The sequence below is a fragment of the Manacus vitellinus genome, unplaced genomic scaffold (assembly GCF_001715985.3).
Source record: "Manacus vitellinus isolate BGI_N305 unplaced genomic scaffold, ASM171598v3 scaffold_23_pilon, whole genome shotgun sequence".
Lineage (NCBI taxonomy): Eukaryota > Metazoa > Chordata > Aves > Passeriformes > Pipridae > Manacus > Manacus vitellinus.
In genome coordinates, this window is record NW_021939718.1 from 5646488 (window position 1) to 5671165 (window position 24678).

Genomic DNA, 24678 nt, shown 5'->3' on the forward strand with positions numbered 1-24678 from the left:
AAGCTTTATGTCTGAAATACCCAGATGATTTTAGGGAATGATTCAGTATTTGTACACACACTGTGAATTCTCTATACTTTTATTTGTTATACTTCTGCTCCAGCACAGGCATGCTGTGATTTCCTTCCTTCTTCCTCCAAATTGTGAGGCATATGGTACCCAAATAACATGGATACTCATGTTTGCTGCTGCTCAAATCCCTTTGAGCAGTGCCCTGCATCCCCAGTGTACCTTGGAGCTAGAATCAGTAACACACTGGCTGTAGTCCTGATTTGAGCCCAAATGAAAAGCAGCACTCAGACTGACACACTGAGAGAGTCAGGGAATCTTAGCATAGTAGTTTGCTCTCTAGGGTCATAACCTGCCTCAGAGAGGGGTCTGTGCTGGCAGGCAGGTCAGCAAGGCCCAGGTACAGAGCTCAGGAAGTGCTTTTTGTCACACATTCTAGGGCACGGGCAAACTGGTCCACAGAAGGCTTGAGCAAGGTGACTTTCTGATAACACTTTGGGCAGTAAATGATCTTCTAACAGTTCCACCTATGACGCCTGTATCACGGAAACATTTTCAGGGATTATTAGGTCATCATAGTGACTTTACATACTGAAAGAAACATGTTAAAGAACATTACTTTGGAGAAGATTTTTCTGGATAATCTGTTGGGATGTGAGGCTCCTTAACCCAGATATGACATTTCTTATTGTGTGGGTCAGCTGTGAAACATGTACAGGTATCTCCTGTCAGGTGCTGTTATGATCTGTGTCTGATTTCCCCCTACTAATGACACAATCCTGAGGAAAGTCAACCCCATGATAATCAGTCCCTGTACTTTAAAACTAAATCACCACCACAGCTCAATGAGGACTGGAAAAGGCAGAATGTATTCCAAAGTTTAAACTGTGCTCTAGGACTTTGGTTAATATTTAGCATAGATTTAATCTCTTCCATTGTCATATTATCTTTCACCAGAAAATGGGTCTAAACATCACTATTTTTTTTTAGTAATTCTAACTAGTGACTTTAATCATTTTCCAAAGATCTGAAGTGGTCTCTGTACCTATTCCTACTCTACTTTGCAGAAGGTGACATGATACAAGCCATACAAGAGCCTGCCATATCTCAGAGGTCACAGTTCCTTTTCTCATCTCTTTCCATTGAAGTCAAATGCTACAGAACTCTACTGCTTTTATGCCAATTTAGTAAGAGAAACAAGAAAAGGTTCTACATAAAATACAGAGATTTTCTTCCTTTGTTTCTGTAGGTGCTAATTAAACACATGTCAATACACATGTTCCATGTTTTATAAAACCTAATCTATATGCCTCCTTCAAGGTGCTACATGCTCACGTTTTTAAGATTAACTTCATTTTGATGTTAATGATAAACCATTTCTTAAACATACTAAAAGGTAAGTAATACTAAGCCAAATAAAGTTCTTCCACAGCAATCATGCAGTCATCATAAAAAATACCCTCTGTATATATATTTTTAGAATTGAAGCATTGAGAAAATTCTATTTGTACAGTTTTCAAGAGATTTCAATCTAGAAGAAGTCTGAGTTGGGCATCTTCCTTGGCCTAAATCAAGTTTCTAAGTAAAAACAGGCTTTATGGCTTTGAAATTTAAGGAGACAAGTTGATATCATTAGAGATCACCAAAACTACATTATCAGATATAACTCCCTAAAAAGTCACTGAATGGTACATCTGGTTTCACAAGAATTGAAAAAGCTACATGACGAGTCTGTTGGAATCCAGTACTTGAATTTATTCTGCAGCTGCATTTAAAGTAGAAATACAATCACTTATGTGCTGAACACAGTAAGTTAAACACACTGTTAAAATAGACTGACATTGACGTTCTGCAGATAGGCACAGCTCACCTAGTTTCACTGGAATTAGGGCTACTTTTACAGCAGTGAACCTCTTAAGCTGAATCAACAGCTCATACCATCAAAACCATTCTGATTACTCATGATTAGTGGAGGAATTATATGATCCCTTTGTGTTTTATAAATTGAATCTGAAAAATCCGGAATAATGAACTGCCCAGAGACTTTTGATTTTTGAGCAGCAAAGGTATTTATTGACAGCGCTGGGAGCAAGCCAGCTATTGCTGGAAAAAACTTGCTCAAAGGCTTCACACAGAATCAGCAGGTTTTATACAATTTTCAAATATGATTAAATGTATATTCAAGTGATTACAACATCTATCTATACATATTAATAACAGGCAGAGTATAGGTGGAGCTCAGGCGGGGCTTAGGGTAGTGCTTCTTTTGGCCTTCAATTTTGGTGGTAGTTCCGATCTTCCTCCCATGGGTCTGGGGGCTATTCTCATCTTTCTCAGCTTGACCTCTCTTCTTTTCCAATGTTCTCGACCTGCTCACTGAAGCTTGGAAAAAGCCTTGGCTTCCAGCCTGTTTCTTCTATTCAAATGTCTACCTTATCCTACTGCATCTTAATTTATTACCTCTGGGCCTATTACATGTTCTTTTACCATTCTCTTAAGTTTTGGTCCAGTAAGTAGAACAGAACAAGCACAGATTGTTTTGGATGTTAGTAGCTTGTTAGCAGGCCCAAATTTCTTAGTTAACTCTTTTGGGCCTGGCCTCCTGTTTCAAAATACACTGTATTTCACATACATGAATTCATCATATTTGTGATCAGGGCCTGTGCAGATAGTATCTATCCGAAGTTGTGGTCCACTTCCCAGCAAGCTGTGGTAGAGTTCCTTGGACTGCCCCCAAATTGTACTTAGCCCAGTCTCTACCTTCTGCATATGTAAAATAAGGAGCACAACTACAGGCAAGGTTTAATGCTGGAGGTTTTAGAGGAGGAACAGAAGTCAAACAAGAAAATTGTCTTATCTTTAGTCACTTCTCCCATACACACACAAAGCACCTAGTAAAGTGCCAAAGAGTAAAGCATCATATTGCTCAAATCCCTAAAAAAGTTAAGATTTCTTTAAAAAGTATTAGCCATATAAAAATAATTTTGACGTGTCTATATACATGTCATTTCCCTTAAAAAAACAGGTCTCTGCTATTCTTGGCCACCTTATTCAGAAGTTGCTTCTGGATAACTATATTCCAGGTTAATTGAAACGCTCTAAAACTCAAGAGACAGAAATCTATACTAAAGAATTTACTTTGTCTCCCACTTCTGCATAAGCAAAACATGGGTTCCTGCACTTTGTCCTTTCAAACTACCTTCCTGTTTTAACTGCCTTGGCTCCACCTAGATTGTCACTAACTTAGGAAGAAAAGAATGCCAGGGTGGGAAAAGGCTCTGATTTTGTGGCTTGCAGTTCTGATGTACTCTTGTTAAAGAAAACCTGTGCTTCAAGATCTAGCACTCCTCTCCACCTGTAGCTATACAAAACAAATTTAAGTTTTGGTTTCAAAGAAATACAACAGACTATGAAATTAGACATCTTTCTTCTAGTTCTGTATTATTCTGTAGCTGAACTGAAATTTTTATTAAAAACATCAACACACTTAAAATACACTGGCAATTTTCTTTTATTTAAGCTCAAGTTCTTCTTTCTTTAGCTGCTCTGTGCTTCACCAGCCTGTCTTTACTGAAAGCATAAAAAGACATTTCACTGAATACTAAATAAGGATAGATATTCTAGAAGTGTTAGAGCCCCTAAAATGGGTGTTTGGAACAGGGGCCTTTTAAAATTTTCTGCAGTGCCTAGACCTCATTTACACCAAGGAGTGTAAAGGGAACTACAGAATAAACAAAACCCAACAGGGAGTTAACATTTTCTGCCTATGAAGACACCAAAGGCTGCTTGATGCATTGTTTTTAACGGTCTTTAAAACATGAAGCACGTTGGAAAAGCTCTCACTGTTTTCTACCTCTTTTTGCCTGAGCAATGAGAAAGAAAAGTCCTCACTGTTCAGAGTTCAGCTACAGTGGCCAGTGTCAAAAAAGCCAGTGTTGTAGGGGAAAAATTTTCATCTGAATTTTTTTTCTCTTAGAGTTCATTACCAGTCCTTGGATTATGTGCATACAACTGGCTCCAAAATATCAGGGCTTCAAGGTACCTTCCCTAACTACTACACAGTTAAACTCACTCCTGTGAGCACTGGTGAAGCACAGGGATAATTAAAATCTCACCTGAGCACGACACATACCAACATTAAAAGCCTAATCTTGGGTTTTAAAGAGATTTCAGGTTCCTAGCAGCACAGAGTAATCTTTTGAGTGCCCCTCCTACATACCTGTCAGAATGACTAGGTTGCTGAATATCCTGAAAAATTTGGACCTTAAGAAAGGGCCCTCCACCCTTTAGCACATCTGAGCAATTCTGCAGCTTGAGCTTTGGCCTTCAGTTGCTCACATTTAAAGATGTTAATTTCATTTATTGCAAAGAGTAATCTAGGGGTAATACCACAGAACACTCCACAGCACCAGCCTGCTGTCAGTCTGTGTTGGCTACAGCAAGGCCCATATATCAAAAAAATGACTGGCTCTTTCTGTTGCTTAAAAAATTCTGAAAAAAACCAGGTTTTTCAGTTATGGAAGAAACACACACACACACACAGCCCCAAAACCAAACACACACACACACACACACACACGAACAATTGCATGCAAATTTAAGTAAAAAATTCTTTAGAAGTGCAGGGTATCACTGAAGATCCACTGAAAGTTTGCTATTTTGACAACTGTGTGATTAAAAGCCCACAAAAAAACTATGGAAAGACAACTGATGACTTAAATGAGCTTTGGATCAGCTGTAAGGGCATTTCTTTATCTATGCACTCAGACTATTATACACAACAGTAAGTTACAGTTACAACATCAATGCCAACAATGAACACTTATTTTTGCTAACAAGTGCAAAGAGCTTTCTTATGAATAGTATCATTTAACAACTTAGCTATATAATATTCTTACAATAAATCAAATCAAATTAAAAAAATACAGATGCAGCTGTACAAACTAAACAAATTGAAAATGTTAATATCTATATCTATCTATATATATAACAAAATTACATCTTCAATAAGATGCTGCCGGTACAGCAACCTGCACCAGCAAAATCCTGAGCACTTGGCCACCTATGCTGTTGGATAGAGCTGAGTTCATGCTGCATTTTTCAAGAGCACACACTCATCTTGTGTTTTCTACCGAGGAAGCCAGGGGTTTATGGATTCAGGATATTTCTCACACAGCTGCAGAGTGTTGAGCAGCAGAAAGAATCTTGCATTGGGAATGTATGCTAAGGATCACCTCAAAAACTAAATAATAATAAACTGATTGCAAGGAATGCACGGGCTTTTAAGTCACTGTTTGTCTACGATTTGAGTGCCTTTTTGAGGTCAGAGTAGAAATTGGCCAAGGTACTGGACATAGCAGTGTCTACTGCAGATTGTGGCAGCATCCCCCGCAGTTCAGTCTGAATGTAGCCTGTCAAAAGGCTGTGGCTGGGACAATCCTTGAGGGGGACGCAGAACCAGCCACAAGGGTGATTGAATCCACGCACAAAGTTAGGCCTCACCTCCTCGTAGTCGAGGCTTATACCTATCAAAGAAAATAAACAAACAAACAAACAGATAAATTAATTTAACACAAATAAAAAAATACAGGTGCAGTAAATTTGAAATATACAAGCTGCTTCTTCTTCAGGAATGTAGTAGAAGGGACAGACACATTTCAAGTTTCTGGGTACTTTCATGAATGAAAGTTGCTCTTCATCCAAACTCCACAACAGAGCACGGAGACCATGATGAGCAAAAATTTAGATATTAAAAAGACCTTCCTCCCATTTACTAGAAGCCAGTTGCTGCTCCTCCCAGTTTGCTCTGAGTCGGAGGACTCAACTTGTCTCTCCCACTCCTATCTCACAGTTGACATAAGTGAAACCTGGCACACAAGCAAGCCAGTAACTTGTACGCTCCTTTAAGTATGTAAAACATTAAAATACCTTTGAAATTGTTAAAATACCTTGAATTTATTTGTTGGAGACAATCTTACACCATTTTTGGAATGTTTACTGCAGAACAAAACTGCATTTGAACCAAATCCTAAGCCAAGCAGCTGTTGAAAAATAAGAATTAAGCAGAGGTAGGAGGTGGCTTACCACATGTTAGAAGCCCATCTGCATAGTTTGTGGTGTAAGAGAAATCAACAAACTCCCTTGGTGCTATGATGTTCCAGAGCTGGCCAGCAGTTGTATAGCGCATCACACAGCAGTTCTGGTTGAGTGACAGAATAAAGAGAGTGAGAAAACAAAAATATAATGAATACAGGGGAATTTATGCTTGTAGGCAGCTAGCATTTCTCACAAAGGTCACAGCCTCTGTCAACTATGCTGTGCAAACAAACTCAGTGAAGTCTGAATGGCTGTGCCATTTTCAATCTAAATACTGGAAGTTGTGAGACTTTTAGTCTACAGCCAAGAGCAGAAAATGTCTGGCACCATAAGGGTTTAAAGATCTAAAACTAGAGAACTGTGCCATGCCTGGGAATTGAAAGTCATTTGGCTCTTATGTCACTATTACTTAGGAAGTCTGAAAGGACCGTGAACACATTGAAAGAGGACTCTCTTGCTACTAAGATGCTCCAGTCAAATACTTTTAATTTACCAAGTGAAAAATAAAATGGAATGTGAACAATTCTTCAAAACAGGCTTTCTTACAAGATACTAGAATTTGCATAGATTTTAGGGAATAATTAGCAAAAATACCTTGTCATATAAATCTTCCTAAAGAAACAGAGCAAAAGACAATCCACGTTCAAGCCAGATATCCAGAGGGGGTTTGAAGTGATACTGAATGTCTGCAGTAACGAAAGAAATGCTACCAGCTCTTCTGTAATCAACTTCAAACCTACCTTCCTTTATTTAGTCCTGACTCTCAGTTTGAACTGTTTTGTATCTCAGCATAAAGCCACACTACACAGGTCAGCCTTTCAGAAAGAGGAAGAGGATGCAGCTTCCATAAGTGTGATTATGATTGTTTGTGGATGGAAGAAAGTTGCAAGAAAAGGCTTTGGCATATACAATATCACACTGTAGCTCTTCATCTGTGAATTTTATCAGAGTTCCCAGGTCCAAGAGAACTGTGATTGACTATTTTTAGCATTGATGGAAAGATGAACGTCAAGCTTCAGATTGGGACTGTGCTGCCAGAAAGCCTCATCTGAGGTCACACACAGCATGTATGCACAATGCCTCATGCAGAATGAAAAATGTTACTATTTGTAGGAATTACTCCTCTGCTGTACTGTTAAATTCACATATTCATCTATACACATCTCCTTTAAGAATCTAGACAAGTCTTCACCTCTTCAAATGTTTCCAAGATGTCCATTGAAGTCATTAAGCTGTCCCAGTCTAGCCTGTAAGGTCCAGGGCGAATATGATCCACTATTCTGTTAGCAACATCTTCCACCACTCCTTGAGCTTTGTAGCTAGAGAAATATATGTTTACATTTAACAGTGAGAAATTTTTTATATCCTATTAATTTGCAGCAGTAAAATTACATGTTAGTGTACCTGGAGGTACAGACAGTGGACAACTGAATCAGAAAAACAGCACAGAAGAAGACCTATGGGTGCATCTATTCTTCTCTGCAATACATGTTATTCTGAGAAACCTTGTCTTTTTTTCTGCAAATATTTTTAAATGGCAAAATCCTTCCTTAGATAAAAATTAATCTGTTTATTTCTCTAATAACTTGTTATTCTGCTCCTCTTGTTGGGCTGGCAAGGGAATTCACCAGGGACAAGTAAAACTAAAAAGGAAAAAATAAGATCAGTAATACAACGGGAACAATATTTGTCATAAAGAAGAAGTAATAGCAGTAAAAGCAAGCTAATGAGAAACTATATTATGCTTTAGCGGCATATAAAAGTATCAAATAAAATAATTTGGTACAGACATTACAGAACATCCATTTGTTATCAGTTCTTTCTAGAATTTTTGTTTACTCGAGTTACTGGGCCTCCAGTTCCTGAAGGTGAAAAATCCACCAGGACCATTATTTTCAAAATACTTTGTGTTAACTAAGATGTTCTTATTTACTGCAGATAACTAGTCAAACACTACCTTTTCACATGACTTTTTGTTTCTTCAGAGTAGCATTTTCTAGTAACTGTTTCTCTAAACAGTCTGTAGCCTAAACCTAACCAAGAGAACCCAGAGACAGAAACTCACACAGGAAGGGCATTTGTGTCACACCTCTTTCCACAACTAAACACTTGATATTTTACTCTATTGCAGGCAGGTCATCATTTCTGGGCAGATGCTGTTGCCCACTTCAGCCAGTGGGAGTTTTTTGATGTGTTCCACAGATTTCACTGTCTGTTGTATAAATACCATGCAGTAATAAAGTATCAAAGTGTAACACTGCAAAGAAATAATTTAGGTACAACAGATAATCCATTTAGCTTCTACTCTGGAGAATCTCTGTAGCTGAGGGCTGTAGAATTCACAATCTTAGTTTTTAAATTCTATAAAGTGCACCTGTGGAACCTTAAAAAATCATCTGCTCTACAGGCAAACTTACAGGTATCCACTGAATTCTTCTGATGGTTTACGCCACACAGTTGCATCTTTCTGAAAGAAAATATAAGATATGATGTTAATTGTCACTTATATATAATTATTAGATGTTCAGAAAATGCTTCAATTTTCCTGATGAAAAGCAACCAATTTTACCACTAACTATGGTTCACCCCAAAGTCTCATTGACTGGGGCACCTGGGAGATGTTTCAGATATCTCTTGTAATATTCTATTCTTTAAAAAAAAGTCAGACAATTGCCTTCCTCAGTGTAAAATGCTAAAAATCTGCATAGAAATAGGGCTTGGTCGGCCAAGCCAGTTTGCTATGAAGACACACAGAATGACGGAACCACATTACCAGGCAAAGCCTTACAGTTAAAAGCAACTGGAAAGCCATTATCTGGATGCTACTTGGACAGGAAGACCACACAACTTCTGGTTGCACTCCTGCAACATATGACCAAACAGATGTGTGCAGGAGGTGCTGACAGTGGCAGAAGGGGAAGCTTAAGATACCCTTCTATGCTAAATGCCTCACTAAAAGTCTCTTGCAAGCAGTAGTCTATTTATTTTAAAGATACACAAGGAAAATAACGAAACTAGCATCTTCTGATTTTTGCCTAACTATTAAATGAAGCCTCTGTACAACATCTCTGAATTTTGGTGTTAAAGACAGTACCATGTGGCACTGCTTTATTTGGAGTCATGATTGTATAAGCACAAAGAACTAAATGTCCTAAAGAAGAGCACTGTTAAGTACTTCATCCAGAACTATTTAAGATATTCTGGAGCAAAACACATCTCCCTGGTTATTGGTAAAGCTCTGAATGTCTTTTACAGGCACAGTACCAAACTGAAAAGAAGGGAGGGAAGAAAGAGAGGAGAAAGGGAGGGAGGAAGAGACAGAGAGAAGGAGGCAAAAAGAAAGTCAAACTAGAAATTTTACAGGGGTAAAATCTGGGGAGTAATATGATTTGAAACACTGAGATGCAGGTTACTTCCTACAGGAATACAATAGTAAATGACATAACAACACTGGAATACAACAGCCTTAATACTTAGTAGAGCAGAAGAGGTATAGGTGTATTGGAAGACTGAAAGGCTTGGATGCTCTGTTCCTCCCTTTCAAGACAGTGAATTTGTTGATTTTGCAAATAATCAAGCTATATTTGGACCACTTGACTCTATCCTATCAATGTCTGCTCATGAAGGAAAAAAAATAAATGTAAGTCCCACTCAAAACAAGGTAACCAAAGGGCAAAGATAGAAATTTACCACATTAGTCTACCACGTTGATACACTGAGATACCCAAATACATTTCTACCTTCTATGCAGGACAGGACTAACAACTTCACGTAGCCTAGAACTGATGCACCAGCAGAGTCTATTTAGCTTGTTGAAGCAGGACTCATAAAAATCCAGGCAGCTCAAAAGAAGAGTATGGCAAACTGCTTGGAGAAAGCAGGAACTACATTCCCTTTCATTTTAGGAAACTTAGCATAATGTAGGGGCTCTGAAGGCAACAAAAATGTGAAGCAATATGAGAAAAAGAATTGAGAATTACCTCACTTCTTAAGAGGAAGGTATTTGGAAACTGAAGTCTGATGGATGGGTTCAAGCACTGTTGAGAAAAACGTTCAAGAGGCTGGCATATCCTATCTACAGGCTGTGGCTGGTTTGTTGGAAGTACACCTGAGCCTCTTGCAGCACTACCAATGCTATTTCACATTTTGCTTTAAATCAAGCCTATAATCCTACCCAGGCAGGGTCCTTCTGTGCGACACTTCCCTGAAAATGGGTAGAAGGAATGACAAGAGTATGTCTGCAACCATAAAAACACACTCAGCCTGAGAGCAGCAATTCTCCATTGTTCAGTCATTTTCTATCGGCCTTTACAATGTAAGTTTCTGTTCAGGTAGTTGCGGAATAAGCAAGTTTCTGAATGCTTTAGTTAAAGTAGTGGAAACGTAAGTAGCCAGTTTTTGGATAAGAGATGCTGAACAAAGACGCTCTATAATCAGCTGTAAATACGCTGTTCAACAGACAAGTTCAAGTAAAGTTCAAGCTCCAGACGACCACCAGAGACCTCCAGAAGACCACCGGAAGACCCCCTAGTAACCAATATGGGGCCGAAGAACTTCTTAGGATTAACATACGTATGAACTTTATAAGAAAGGGAGTGAACATGTAAGACATTTGCTGAATATGTAAAATTTTAAGTAAATATTAGCACGCTGAGCCGAGAAGGGGACACACATATGATTAGAGGAGCGATCCTCCTGTGTGTCCAGCGCTGAAAATGAAAGCATGCCTGACCGCTAATGCTCACAAACTGCGTCCTGGAGGTAACAAGCCATCTAGAGATGCTCTATCCTAGAAGGGAGGTTTCACAGCCCCTGTCTCACCAAAAGTCCCGCAGGAACTGGACAAGATTTTCACACACAATAGGCTCTTTCCGCCGTAAGAGTGATCCACAACAGCTTCCCCGGGATCACGGACCAGGAAAACTGCCCAGGGTGAGCACTCACGGTTTTCTTGGCCACCCTCCACTCTCCGTCCGCAATGCCGTGGTAGCGCACAAGCGTGTTCCGCAGCCTCGTGGCCAAGGGGGACGGATTCGGCAGCGGATCCATCTGCTTCCCTCCAAAGATGCCCAGTTACACACACGCCAGGAACAAGGCAGCGGGATCAGGGATGCCGACACCAGCACGGGGCATCCGAGCCCGCGCGCTCCAAGCAAAGGACGCAGAAACCACCGCCGCGCATCTCCCGCTGCAGGCACCGGCGGAGGAAGTGAGGCGTGCGGAGCTCTCTGACTTTCCGGGGCCCTGTGAACGGCGGCCCTGGGAAGGCGGCGGGCGCGCGCGCCCCGCCGCGCGCTCAGCCCCGCGCGCTCGCGCCCCTGGCCTCACGCGCCGCGCCCCGCCTGCCGCGCGAATGATGGACAGCCATCAGAGCTCGGTCGGACCCCGCAGACCAATCGGCGCGGTCCGCCCGTCGCCGCGCGTCAGGCCTCCGTCATCCCGTACCACGTGTGTGCGGCCGCGCGTCACAGGGATTTGAGGTGGAGCGAGTGGAGTGATGGAGCGGCGGGGACACGCCTGGCCCCGGGATGGGCGTGGGGACGCTCCCTGCCGTCCTGGTAGCGCCGAGCTGCACTCCGTCATCTGCGGTGACAACGCGGTACGGCCCCAGCCAGGGCTGCGCTGCTCATGTGTGCCTGTCGCTGTCGATCCGTACTGGTGTCCCCGGGTGTTCGAAAGATAAATTACTTGTCGGTAGAATCACCTTGTGTAGTGGAAATTAAGCACCACTCAGTCGCCCGCTCAAACCTCCATCTCCCAACCCCACCCACTCCCCCAGTCCCGATGGAATGGGGAGGAGAATCAAAATAGAAGTTTTAGTTTGAGATAAGAACAGTTTGGATAATCGAAAATGAAGTAAAAATGCAGTAATAATGGTAAATGAAAGTATTATAAGGGAAAAAAACAAGTGATGTACAATACTATCGTTCACCACCCACTGACCAATGCCAGACACCTCTTCCCAATGCAGATTGGCCCCTTCCAGTCAACTTACCCCAGTTTATACACTGGACATGATGCCCCCCTGTAATCCAGGAGGAAACAGCAACATGCTGAGCCACTTGGGTCCTTGCAAGTCTATGGGACCAGATGGGCTCCATCCTAGGGTGATAAAGAGCTTGCCAAGCCACTCTCCATCATTCACCAACAGTTCTGGCTCACTAGGGAGGTCCCAAATGATTGAAAGTTGGTGAATGTCACACCGATCCACAAAAAGGGCTGCAAAAAGGACCCAGGCAACTACAGGCCTATCAGCCTGACCTCAATCCCTGGTAAGGTTATGGAGCAGATAATCCTAAGTGCAATCACACAACACCTACAGGATGGACAAGGGATCAGACCCAGCCAGCACAGGTTTAGGAAGGGCAGGTCCTGTCTGACCAACCTGGTCTCCAGGTGACCCTCCTGCTGGATGAGGGGAAGGCTGTGGATGTGGTCTACCTGGACTTCAGCTAAGCTTTTGACACCATCTCCCACAATATACTCCTGAAAAAACTGCAGCCTACAGCTTGGACAGGGGCACTCTGTGCTGTATTGAGAACTGGCTGATGGCCCAGAGAGTGGTGGTGAACGGTGCTGCATCCAGTTGGGGGCTGGTCACTAGTGGTGTCCCCTAGGAACCAGTGTTGGGCCCAGTCCTGTTTAATATCTTTACCGATGACTTAGATGAGGGGATTGAGTCCACCATCAGCAAATTTGCAGATGACACCAAGTTGGGGGGGAGTGTTGATCAGCTGGAAGGCAGGAGGGCTCTGCAGAGGGACCTGCACAAGTTGGAGAGATGGTCTGATTCCAACGGGATGAGGTTCAACAAGGCCAAGTGCCGAGTCCTGTGACTTTGGTCACAACAAAACCATGCAGTGCTACAGGCTGGGCACAGAGTGGCTGGAGAGCAGCCAGGCAGAAAGGGGACCTGGGAGTTTGGATTGACAGGAAGCTGAACATGAGCCAGCAGTGTGCCCAGGTGGCCAAGAAGGCCAAGGGCATCCTGGCTTGTATCAGGAATAGTGTGACCAGCAGGACCAGGGAAGTAATTCTCCCCTGTACTCAGCACTGGTGAGGCCACACCTTGAGTGCTGTGTCCAGTTCTCTGGGCCCCTCAGTTCAGGAAGGATATTGAGGTGCTGGAGCAGGTCCAGAGAAGAGCAACAAGGCTGGTGAAGGGACTTGACCACAAGTCTTATGAGGAGAGGCTGAGGGAGCTGGGGTTGTTCAGCCTGGAAAAGAGGAGGCTCAGGGGAGACCTCCTCACTCTCTACAACTCTCTGAAAGGAGGTTGTAGCCAGGTGGGGGTTGGTCTCTTCTCCCAGGCAACCAGCAGTGGGACAAGAAGGCATAATCATAAACTGTGCCAGAGGAGGTTTAGGTTGGATATTAGGAAGAAATTTTTTATGGAGAGAGTAATCAGACACTGGAATGGGCTGCCCAGGCAGGTGGTGGATTCACTGTCCCTGGTGGTTTTTAAGATGAGACTGGATGTGGCACTTAGTGCCATGATCTAGTAACCACAGCAGTGTTGGATCAAGGGTTGGACTTGATGATTTCAGACATCTTTTCCAACCTGGTTGATTCTATGATTCCTTAGTGTGGAATATCCTTTTGGTCAGTTCAGATCACCTGTCCCAGCTATGTTCCCTCCCAATTTCTTTTGCAAACCTCCTCCCTAGCAGAGCATGAGATAAGGAAAAAATCCATTGGCTAAACATGGCTTAGCAAAAAACCTCAGTGTGTTATCAACACCATTCTCATTAAGAGTTAAGGTTTAGGGTCCAACATGCTTCAATGTAAAGACCTAGCAGGGCGGTTAGCAAAGCCCGGGAAGAAGGATGAACTGCTGAAAAATGTGGACTATGTAAAATTTTCTTAAGAAAATTCTTTAGTGTTTTATCTTTGTGTACTTTCAAGCCTAATAACAAGAAAGGAGATTTAATCCCTGAAACATCAGCTAACGAGCAAGCTCTAAGTAATTTCCAAGTGTTAGATAAACAAATGACTTATTGGTAGAATTGTCTTATTAAGGTTTAGGGCTTGACATGCTTCAATGACCTCAGACCTAGGGAGAAGTTAACAAAGCTTAGGAAGAATGTTGTACCACTGATAGTGGATACAAGAAATGCAGAATTTACAAGCCACAAGGACATTTGGCAGAACCCCCAAGATAAGAAAGAAACTAGTAAAGCCAGCTCAGCAATTGTGCTGAAACCAGTCCCAACTGGGTACAAGGTAATTCCGGCAGGAGCAGATCACAACTGACTCATGGCTACCAACCCAAGAAACCCACAGGCTCCAAGGAAGAGAAAGACTGAGCAAGCAGATTAATTAGCATGAGAAGCAAGAAAATCATTAAGCAATAGAAGATAGAATATTTCTTAATAAGACAACTAGGTAACTTGTAGCCAAGGAAATTAGTGCCTTTTTTTGCTAAAGTGTATCAATAGGGAAAAGTATCAGTGGCAGTTGTGGTGCTGTCTTTGTGGATTTGCCACCCAAGGCCCCTTTCTGTGCAGAACTGTGAAGAAATCAAATTCCTTGACTCTGTGTATGGGTTGACCACTTGTACACTGAGTGGACGAATCTATTTTGGGACAGCAGAAAAGGTTTCTTTGCAGTGGCCATATAAAGTTTAAACAGGGCTGCAGCTATCCAGAGTCCTGTGGATTTGCTGTTCATGTGAAGTGTGTTCTGCAAGTGCCAGTGTGGTGGGCAGGAGGAGTGAAAGCTTCCCCAGGTCAGCACTTCCAAACGACTCTAAAAAGACAAAACTTTTGTAAGGGCAGAAAGATAAATGGGTCAAGAAGTAAATTATTAGAGTGGGGGAACAACAGATCTTCTTTGTGTGATAATACATTGTTCATTTTGGGCAATCCTAGCTCCCAAATTGAATGTTTTGAACATAGTTGTGTTCTCAATTCAGGACTTTACACCAGGCCTTTTGAACTGTCCCTAGCTTTGCAATTTATAACTCTTGATCATTTTTCCTTAATTGAGCAAAGAATGAAGATGCTTTACGTGCAGTCCTTGAAATTTTACAATACAGAATCAAAACAGCAGTTTTGAGTTGAAAGCATAGTAACATTACAGGAATGTATTTCACCATCTTCCTTCAGACTCCTGTCTTTCTCTGAGGGAAAAAGTGTACATTTGACCAGTCCCTGGCTGCTTTCTCCATTCCTCCCTGCCCTGTTGCTCTCCTTAAAGACTAAGGTTTTCTTGCCTTTGAGTATGACTTTCCTTCCCATGGACTGAGAGGCAGTTTAAACCTCCGATGTAAATTGGTTCCGTTTTTAAAAGGAAATTTTGTGTTTGGTTTTCTTGTTGGTTTGGGTTTTTGTGGGGGTTTTTTTGTTTTGTTTTTGTTTTTGTTTTTGTTTTTGTTTTTGTTTTTTTGGGGGGTTTTTTTGAAGGAGAAAATGACAAGTTTTTATTGAAAAATGCTGACATTTTTAATAAAACTTGGTTTGTAGAAATGTTTCGTGTTTCCATGGGCTGGATGGATTTTAACAGATTGCCTGGTCTCTTGAAAGTTGCTCTGGCAGCTCATATAGCAAGTTTCTTAAGCTTAGGAGGTCTTTAAGCCTTCTGTAAAGCCTGTGAATACTCTTTATTCTCATATTAATATTAATTTTATTACTTGAGCCAGCTGGGTGCCTTCAGGGCTTTTAAACTGGTTCTTGCTCACAGTGAAACGGGTACTTCCATATATTCTGGGCATCCCACCTATGCAGAGCCAAGTGTCAGTGAAGCACATGAGATAACTGATGTTCAAGTAATGCTGTATATGTTTCCTGTGCTATGCTCCTTCACTAGGTACAGCATTACCTGCAGTGCTACCCTAATCTTAACCCTAATTTGTACCTACTGGAAAAAAGTGATGTGAAGAGGTGAATGTGAAATGTTTCCAACAATGCCGTAGCTGAGCTTTTGCTGCTCCTTCCTGCTTATCTCTGTGGCACTCCTCCGCAGCAATAACTCCTGAACCACTCCCAAAATGACACTGTGTCATGTCTTAGGTATGTAGTATTGCTGTAGAGTAACATCTGTTCCTCTTCTTACACCATACCTTGTACACAGGCATTTTGATTATCATGATGTGTGAGACCCACAAACACTGCTGAAAGGCCAAAATTCCTCTGTCCCCAAACTTGAAAGTAAATAGATAAAATATTTTTTTCTGCATTCACCTCTGAGAAGGAATGGTTGCCTTAGAATGCCTGCCATTTCATGCTAGAAATACTGTTGTTTGAAGAGCTGTGAGACTAAGTACTGGTACTTAATTTTAGTTAACCCATGCCTCATAATGGGTTTGATCACTGAATGTGCTCCTCTGTAGAATGCGTAAGAAACAGTAAGGAGGACAATTTGGGTGGGTTTCAAACGCAAGGAACTGTAGACATTTAATCCTAATGTCTTGCAAGGTAACAGTATGTGTGCAGTTTGCCAAACATATTGGACCAAGTTTTACTTTTTGAACCACTAATCTGAGCTCACTCTTGTATGACACTCAGCAGCCTGGTTCCAGTCCAAAACCATTCCCAAGTATTTTACTGGATGAAATCTTAACTCCAGCTGTTGAAAGAAGAACAAATGGCACATGGTTGCCTCATTGAAGTTATTCTGACCAATTTATTTTTTTAAAATATAAATGCATTTAGTACCCTTTCCAGATAAAAATATGGTGTTTGATATTCTTTCCGACCTGGTATTACAGGATTCTAAAACTCAGCAGGCTGCCCTTAACCATGTATTTACTATTCTCAAACAGAGTGGTAGTGGATCAAGGGTTGGACTTGATGATCTCAGAGGTCCCTTCCAACCCGGTTGATTCTGTGATTTGAACTCATGTCTCAGAGAGAACTCTCAAAAAGTTATTGAGAAAGCCTGTTCTGCCTAACTGGCACTTCACGCCATATTTTGTCCTGCAAGGCCTTCTGTGTTGCACAAAACACATGGTCTTCATAGCTTTATAACCGTTTGAAATTATTCTTCATTGCAGACACATAGAATCACAGAATGACTGAATGGCTGAGGCTGGAGGTCATCTAGTCCAACCACCTGCTTGAGCCAGCTGTCCAGGTCTGTTCTGAGTTGGCTTTTACATATCTCCAAGAATGGAGACTTGACCACCTCACTGGGTAACCAATGCTTGGTCACTCTTACAATGAAACATCTTACTGATGTTCAGAGGGAACCTCCTGCATTTCAGTGTGTGCCCATCACCTCTGCTCCTGTCTCTGGGCCCCACTGGAAAGAGCCTGGCTCTGTCCTCTTTGTACCTTCCCTCCAGGTGTTTATACACATTGGTTAAAGCCCCCTGAGCCTTCTCTTCTCCAGGATGAGCTGCTCCAGTCCCTTCATCATCTTGGTGGCCATATCCTGGACTCTCTCCATTGTGTTTGTTTCTGTCTTGTCCTGAGAAACTCAGAGCTGGACTAACACTCCAGGTGTGGCCTCACCAGTGCTGGGGGGCAGGATCACCCCCCTGACCTGTTGGCAACACTTCTGGTAGTGAAGCCTAGGAAACCATTTTCTTCTTTGTCACAGGAGCACTTCACTGGCTCATGTTCAACTTGGAGTCTGCCAGGGCTTTTCCTGACAAGCTGCTTCCCAGCTGTGCAGTACCTAGCCTGTGCTGGTGCCTGGGGATGTTCCTCTCCAGGTGCAGGACTTTGCTCTTCCCCATATTGAACTGCACGAGGTTCCTGTCAGCCCCTTATCCAGCGTGTCGAGGTCCCTCTGGATGTCAGCACAGTCCTCTGGTGTACTAGGCCCTGCTCCAAGTTTGGCCAGTGCAACCAGCCTGTCACCAAGATCCTTAATGAAGATGTGAGACAGGTTCAGACTCAGTATTGATTAACTCCTGGGTGACACTTCTCCAACGAGACTTTGTACCGCTGACCACCACCCTCACTCTCCCATCATCCAGCTGGTACTTCACCAACTTCTTTATGAGGATCTTCTGAGAAATCCTGCAATTACTTTTCTTCTGCAGTTGACTTCTAAGATTTTTTTCCCCATCTCTTTAACTACCCAATTTGTGTTCTGTGTCAGAAAAAAAAAAAATACGAGAATCCAGGTTTGCAACTCAACTGCAAGTAGAAGAGTTGAAATTTAAACTTCCAGAAAAAGCTGCTCTGGAAAACCAGTCTTGAAATAACCTGGACACAGCATTCTACAAGTGGCATAGAAGGCCTGATATTTAACTAAAACAATTTTGTTTTGAAACTTTCTACTGACTCATCTGAAATTATATGCTCCAGAATATTTCTTACTAAATAATAGACCAGCAGGAGTGTTTTGCCCTTAACCACTCTTGATGTTTTCAGTCAGACTAGCATAGCATTTCAACTAGCAGGAAAACTACTGGGGAAGTCTGAGTTTCTTGGAAGATCAGTCAGTGAAATCCTGAGGCCTATTTCTTGCTGAAAACAGGCACGAGTATTGTTCACCCACAAACTGTCACATGAGATGCTAAATCTAACTGACTATACATCTATGTAGGAGATTCTTTCAAATCCAGCATGGGCAAAATGTGATTTTTTAGATGGAGATATGTCCCAGGCATGAAAAAAATAAATAACTTTGTTTTGCTCTTGGGCAGTTCAGTCAGTGGAGCACTTCTAGCTAGAAGTTATTGCAATTTTGTTAAAAAATGAGCCACAATAAAAAAAAAAGAAAAAAGTCCCTAAAACAAGGTTTGTAGAAAACCTCTAATATTCTTCATGTCTGATCTTCAACTAGTTAATTTAAATTCTTTGGTTGGATTTGGGAAGTGTACAATATGATACCTTTTCATCAGAGTCTTTATTTATTTTCTACTGGTTGGCCCACATAAAACTGCACAAATGGCATTAGGATTTCATGTTTGTTTGCTTAAGATGAGCTATGTGAAATCAGCTGCATTAAGTCAGCTGCCTTGACCATTCCTTGTAAATGCCAAATAAACCCAAAAGGCTACGACTGGATTCTCAGCACTCTCTTTTCCATCCCTGTTCCCCTAAACCTCCTGTGGTTCTGAGGGGAATTTGTATGGAATTTCGTCCCGTTACGCATGACCCTCAAATCTGTCTCTCAGGGGATTAAGGCACAGTTCTTGTACAGTTATTCTCTCACTGGTCTTCTCTTGAAACACTGTGTTTACATGGTACTGATCTCTTCAAATTGCATCCTAGTTGATTTATCCAACCAAATATTTTGTACTTTTTTTACTGAGAACATCATCTCATCATTTCTGGCAGAAAAGAGAGACTGGATCAACGGAACAGTGTCTGCAAGACAGAGTGGCCCATCGCCCCAGTGATGAGACCTGGGCAGTTGGCACAATTTCTTTCCATGGTATTAAGTTGTTGCAGGAATTTGTTAGACTGCAGATCCATTTTGTTTCAAGTTTCAATGCTGTTTATGTAAGAGGGGTGATGGTCTGGAGCATAGCCTAGGCCAAATAGTACCCAAAAAGCAATCTCTTCACAAACCAGCAGTTGTTTTTTTGTTGGTGTGTTTTTTTTTTTTTAATTTGCATTTTGCGGTTAAGCCACAAGATGGCAGGAAAACAAAATAAATATTTTCTTCTGAAGCAGCTGCACTTCAAAGTTACATCTAAAATCAAACACAATCAAGAAAGGGATGAATTTTCCCTATAATTTAAAGCACTGCTAAAGCCTTATAAAGTTTTATAATATATGTTAGCTATTCCTTTAATTAATGTTATCCAACTGTGCTTTTTGCCAAACCGTAGTATCATATCTTTCTCTTATTTGCTGTTTGTGGGCCTGGGCAAATATTGTCTATTTTTTTCCTACAGACAGCAAATAAAAAAGCTAGTCCTGATTATTTCAATTTTGTATCCCAGTGGAGTATGGTGAATAAAGTCTCTTTGCATCTGGAAGGAGAACCATGGTTTTCCTGAATCATGATTAATCCTTGGTTTCTGTATTTTATTAGTATACCCTCTCACTCTGCCCTTGCAAAAAACCTCCCTCCACCTTATTCTCGAAGCTTACTGCAAATCTCCAGATAGGAGATTCAAATGATGAATTGGCTCTTCTTGATTTGAAGAGTACAAGGTAGAGCTGCCTGAAAATCATCTTCATGCTTTATCTGTCTGTGTCATCTGATATTAAGAAACTACTATAACTTTTTTCTATTAAAGAATTTCAGATGAATGAATTCTGTTCCTCTCCTGCCTAGTCCCCTCAGTGGAATCTTAAGAGACTGTTTTTTAAAACATCCCAGCTCCTTTTTTAAAAGCGATGGTCACAATTGCATCATTAGTATGGTGTAGGTAGCAATAGTGTATGGCAGCAATACATGGCAGTAGTATCTGTAATAGAGGTGTACGTGGAGAATTATCAATTCTCAGATGCTTGAGTAGTCTTGTCCCACAAACCTTCTCAAATATAGCGTAGACTGTAACCCAGAGAAGACATTGTTTACCACAGTTAATAATGTTTAAGGGGGTCTTAAATGTTCTCCTAAGTGTAGCAAACTGAGTAAAAGATGCATGCCCAATGACAGATGGAGTTTTAATCCCTTGCCTTATCTGGATTCATGGATAATCTTAATTATCCGTGGTTAATTATCTGTGTCCTCTCTACAGACGACTCAGTCTTCTTGTCATAGTGAACCAGGAAGCTGTTCACCAAAATGTCTTTATAAGTAGCACTTATTATCTCCAAAAACTTGTTGAACTTATTTTGGACAGGCTTCAATGGCACACTCAAGGGCTTTCTGTAGTTTCATCTGTTTGGGGACTTACTGCCTCTTCTTTCCATCCCTAGTTCCATCCCTCTTCTTTCCATCCCCATTTGCTGCTGCCTTCCCAGCTGTTTGCTTCTAACAGAGACACCTTTTACTTCTACAACAGACAGCCCTGGTGATGTGCCAGTGACAGAGACGGTTCTTTGCTGAGCTGGTCAAGGAGTGCACCACTCTGTGAGTGCAATAACTGTGTCTTGGCCAAGGATCAGAAGCCCAGATTATGGGCCACAAGGCAATGTGCAGAAGAACTTTATTGCTCACAGGATATGAATAGTAGTTCATGACTTTGCTGTGAAGTTAAACAATCATAGTTCATCTGTGCATATGTAGTTGCCCTGGTAATGAAAGAAAAAAAGTGCAACTGAAGAAAAAAATCTCCACCATATCGGTAACTTAGGTCATATTTTACATACGACACACTTGTATGTGAGAACTACTGATCCTCTATTTTCTGCTATTGAAATGGTGGTTTATGATAAATTCATAGCTGTACCTAAAGCAATTTTGATTCCTTAGAGACTCAGGCAGCAATCCTAAACAGTCTTTTCATTGAAAGCAGTTGTTTCATTGTCTTTTCTTTGAATTGTCCATGCTTGTAGTGACACGAGGGAGTAATACCAGTAAAGTGTAGCTCCTGGATATCTGCATGTTCTAACTCATTATCTCAGTCATGTTCAGGAATTCCTAATTTGGAGTAGATAGACACATAATAATGGGTCACAAAAGGGACTTCTTTTTGTCAGTCATAAAATCTGTCAGGTTTGCAGGTGTTCTTTGAAAAGATCCATGTTGAAGATGCATTTATGGCCAGCGATCCTCTCAGTGGCCTTACACCAGCAGCAGATCTGTGCCATTCTCACTCTGCTCACTCAAGCTGCTAGCTACTTCAGCTGCTGCAGTTTTGAGGAAATCATGGGTCAGGCAGCAAAAGAGAAATAATAAGCAAATGTCAGATCCACTTTCTCAGTGGGTTTTTCTTTTAATTATTTAATTTTTGTCAGCACTGTAGGCTTTTGTGCTATTTTCCCATAAGTATGTCCTGAAAACCCCTGTGGCCACACACTGCACTGCTTTGGTGGGGTCCTGACATTAGCAGATCTGGATGCCATGTTCTTGCTATATTTGCTTCTACACTGTTTATATTCTTTTACAAGTCAATTTGAATATGCAAAATTTGCTGACACTTTCACCGTTTTACCTCTGCTTATGTATAGGGCTACCGTCATCGTCAAGATTGCTTTGTTGTGCCACAGTCATGGTCATTGTCAAGAAAAACAAGAGGTTCTTTAGAAGTTTATGATTTCCAATCTAGATGAAATGCTTGGGCTCAGTAATTTCTTTTTTTACACTATATGCTCTGAAATACTTAACTCTCCTCCATTTGTTTCACAGAAATTATTTTGTAGCTGGATGCTTTTTCCCTGGAGTTTTTTTAATCATGCTTTGTCCGAGTGGTGACAGAACAGTATGGCACACGGTCCTCCAGATGCCTCCAGATCTGTCTGTCTTTTTTTCTTTTTTTTTTTTTTTTTATTTCTTTAAGTGGGCACACTCCCTACCTGTTATTTTTTCTCAGAAAGGTATCCACTTTATCATCGATATGCAATGGAAACTACTTAGACCACTGTGAGGCTAACAGCTTAGAGGTCTAAGATCTTAAAGCATGTTTGACAACGTTTCAGTGGAGTAAGATATATTTATCTTGCATGTCTGAGCTATTTCCTCTCAGAAAAAGGCATTAGCAGTTGCAAATAAGCAAGCCTTTTTGGACTAATGAACTGAATATGATGTAATTGTTTTAACACACTTTCTGTCTTAATCGGATAATTATATGGACATCAAAAATGTCTCAGTTTTCTGAGCCAGTCCAAAACAGACTCGACATCATGGATAACTTCATCCTGGTTATAAACGTAACATTGGAAGTATTAGCTAAGTAGATTAACAGGGCATCACAGTTCTGGTTTAGGCTTCCAGGCAGAGGCAAGAAACTTAAAATATTTTTCAGATGTGGCAATGGCAGAAGACTGAACCTAATTGTCTTAAAAGCCTTCTTCAGCCCTAAGAGCTCTTGTTTTCTTAGCTTTGGTGCAAATTCATGGTACAAATAAAACAGTTCTTCCCCTGTACCATGGAGGCATGTCTTGCCATTTGAGATAATTCTTATTGCAACATGCCCTGGGGTTTGATATGTGAGGAGAATAACAGCCTGGACAACAAAACTCAGACCTCAGCCTGAAACTTATCACGTGCAATTATTGTTGGCTTTTTTTTTTAATATGGGCAGCCTCAGGTGAGACAAAGATGACTAGATTTCCTTTTATGACAAGATAACCCACCTAGTTGATTAAGGGAAGCCAGCTGATGTAATCTTTTTGGATTTCAGTAAAGCTTTCAATACAGTCTCTCACTGCATCCTTCTGGATAAAATGTCCAACCTAAGATGGATAAACATGTCATGCAGCAGAGGAGCAATTTGCTCACGGGTCAAGCACAGAGGGTGACAGTGAATGCGGTGACATCAGACTGGTCATCTGTTGCTAGTGGGGTTCCACAGGGCTCCATCTTGGGCCCTGTGCTCTTCAACATCTTCATAAGTGACTTGGATACAGGACTGGAAGGGACACTGAGCAAGTTTGCAGATGACACAAAACTGGGAGGAGTTTTTGACTCCCTTGAAGGCAGGAAGGCCCTGCAGAGAGACCCCGACAAATCAGGGGGCTGGGCAATCACCAACCATAGGAAATTCAACAAGGAAAAGTTCTGGATTCTGCACCTGGGACAGGGCAACCCCAGATGTTCATACAGACTGGGGAATGAGATGCTGGAAAGCAGTGCCAAGAAAGGGACCTGGGGGTCCTGGCTGATGGCAAGTTGGCCATGAGACATCAGTGCCCTGGCAGCCAGGAGGGCCAACCATGTCCTGGGAGGCATCAGGCAAAGCATTGTCAGCTGGTCAAGGAATGGGATTGTCCCACTCTGCTCTGCACAGGGGCAGCCTCACCTTGAATATTGTGGCAGTTTGGGCACCACAATGTAAGAAAGATATTAAGCCATTAGAGAGTGTCCAAAGGAGGGCAATGAAGATGGGGAAGGGCCTTGAGGCAAAGTCATGTGAGGAGTGGCTGAGGGCACTTGATCTGTTCAGCTGGAGAAGAGGAGACTGAGGGGAGACCTCATTGCAGCTACAACTTCCTCGGGAGGGGTTGAGGAGGGGCAGTTACTGGTCTCTTTTTTATGGCGACCAGTAACAGAACCTAAGAGAATGGCCTGAAGTTGTGTCAGGGGAGGTTTAGGTTGGATATTAGAAAAAGGCTCTTCATCCAGGGTGTGGCTGAGCAGTAGAAAAGGCTCCCCAGGGTAGTGGTCACAGCAACAGGTCTGCCAGAGTTCCAGAAACGTTTGGACAAGGGTCTCAGGCACATGGGTGTGATTCTTGGAGTGGTCGTCTGTGGGCCTAAGAGTTGGACTCAGTTATTCTGATGGGTCCCTTCCAACTCAGCATATTCTGTGATTTTGTGATTTTTAGGAACGAATTCATTTCTAGGAAGAATAGCAGCTTTGCCCTAGCATGTGATCCTGAAAGATCACTTCAAGGGGGAAGAAGTGAAACCCAGAAACTCCTCCAGTGGAGACACTCTGCAAAGAAATAGGAGAGAATTGATGAGGCAAGTGTATGCAAATCATCAGGTTCCTGTAGAGACAAAATAAGGTTAGCGTCCAAGGAGATCGTGTATGTAGTCAACTAGAAGTAGGAAGTTCATGATTTGAGGAGTACAGTTCAGCTGATAAAAGGATAGAATTCTGTCAGGTAGTAAC

General features: G+C 41.7%; 1 protein-coding gene across 1 annotated transcript; it reads right to left on the minus strand.

Moving 5' to 3' along the window:
* Window positions 1–2053: 2053 nt before the first annotated feature.
* Window positions 2054–11289, minus strand: STARD4 (StAR related lipid transfer domain containing 4). Its single transcript, XM_008921432.3, has 5 exons — window positions 11050–11289; window positions 8523–8572; window positions 7298–7424; window positions 6094–6208; window positions 2054–5534 (listed from the first exon to the last, which is right to left on the minus strand). Exons 1-5 carry the CDS (start codon window positions 11152–11154, stop codon window positions 5308–5310), a joined length of 624 nt encoding a protein of 207 aa, XP_008919680.1. The 5' UTR covers window positions 11155–11289; the 3' UTR covers window positions 2054–5307.
* Between the last annotated feature and the right edge of the window lie 13389 nt (window positions 11290–24678).

Coding starts and splice junctions, on each gene's coding strand:
- STARD4 (XM_008921432.3), bottom strand. CDS start 11,154: ATGGATCCGCTGCCGAATCCGTCCCCCTTGGCCACGAGGCTGCGGAAC. Junction 8,573..11,049: donor GGAGGGTGGCCAAGAAAACC/GTGAGTGCTCAC, acceptor ATTTTCTTTCAG/AAAGATGCAACTGTGTGGCG. Junction 5,535..6,093: donor AGATGGGCTTCTAACATGTG/GTAAGCCACCTC, acceptor TTTCTTTGATAG/GTATAAGCCTCGACTACGAG.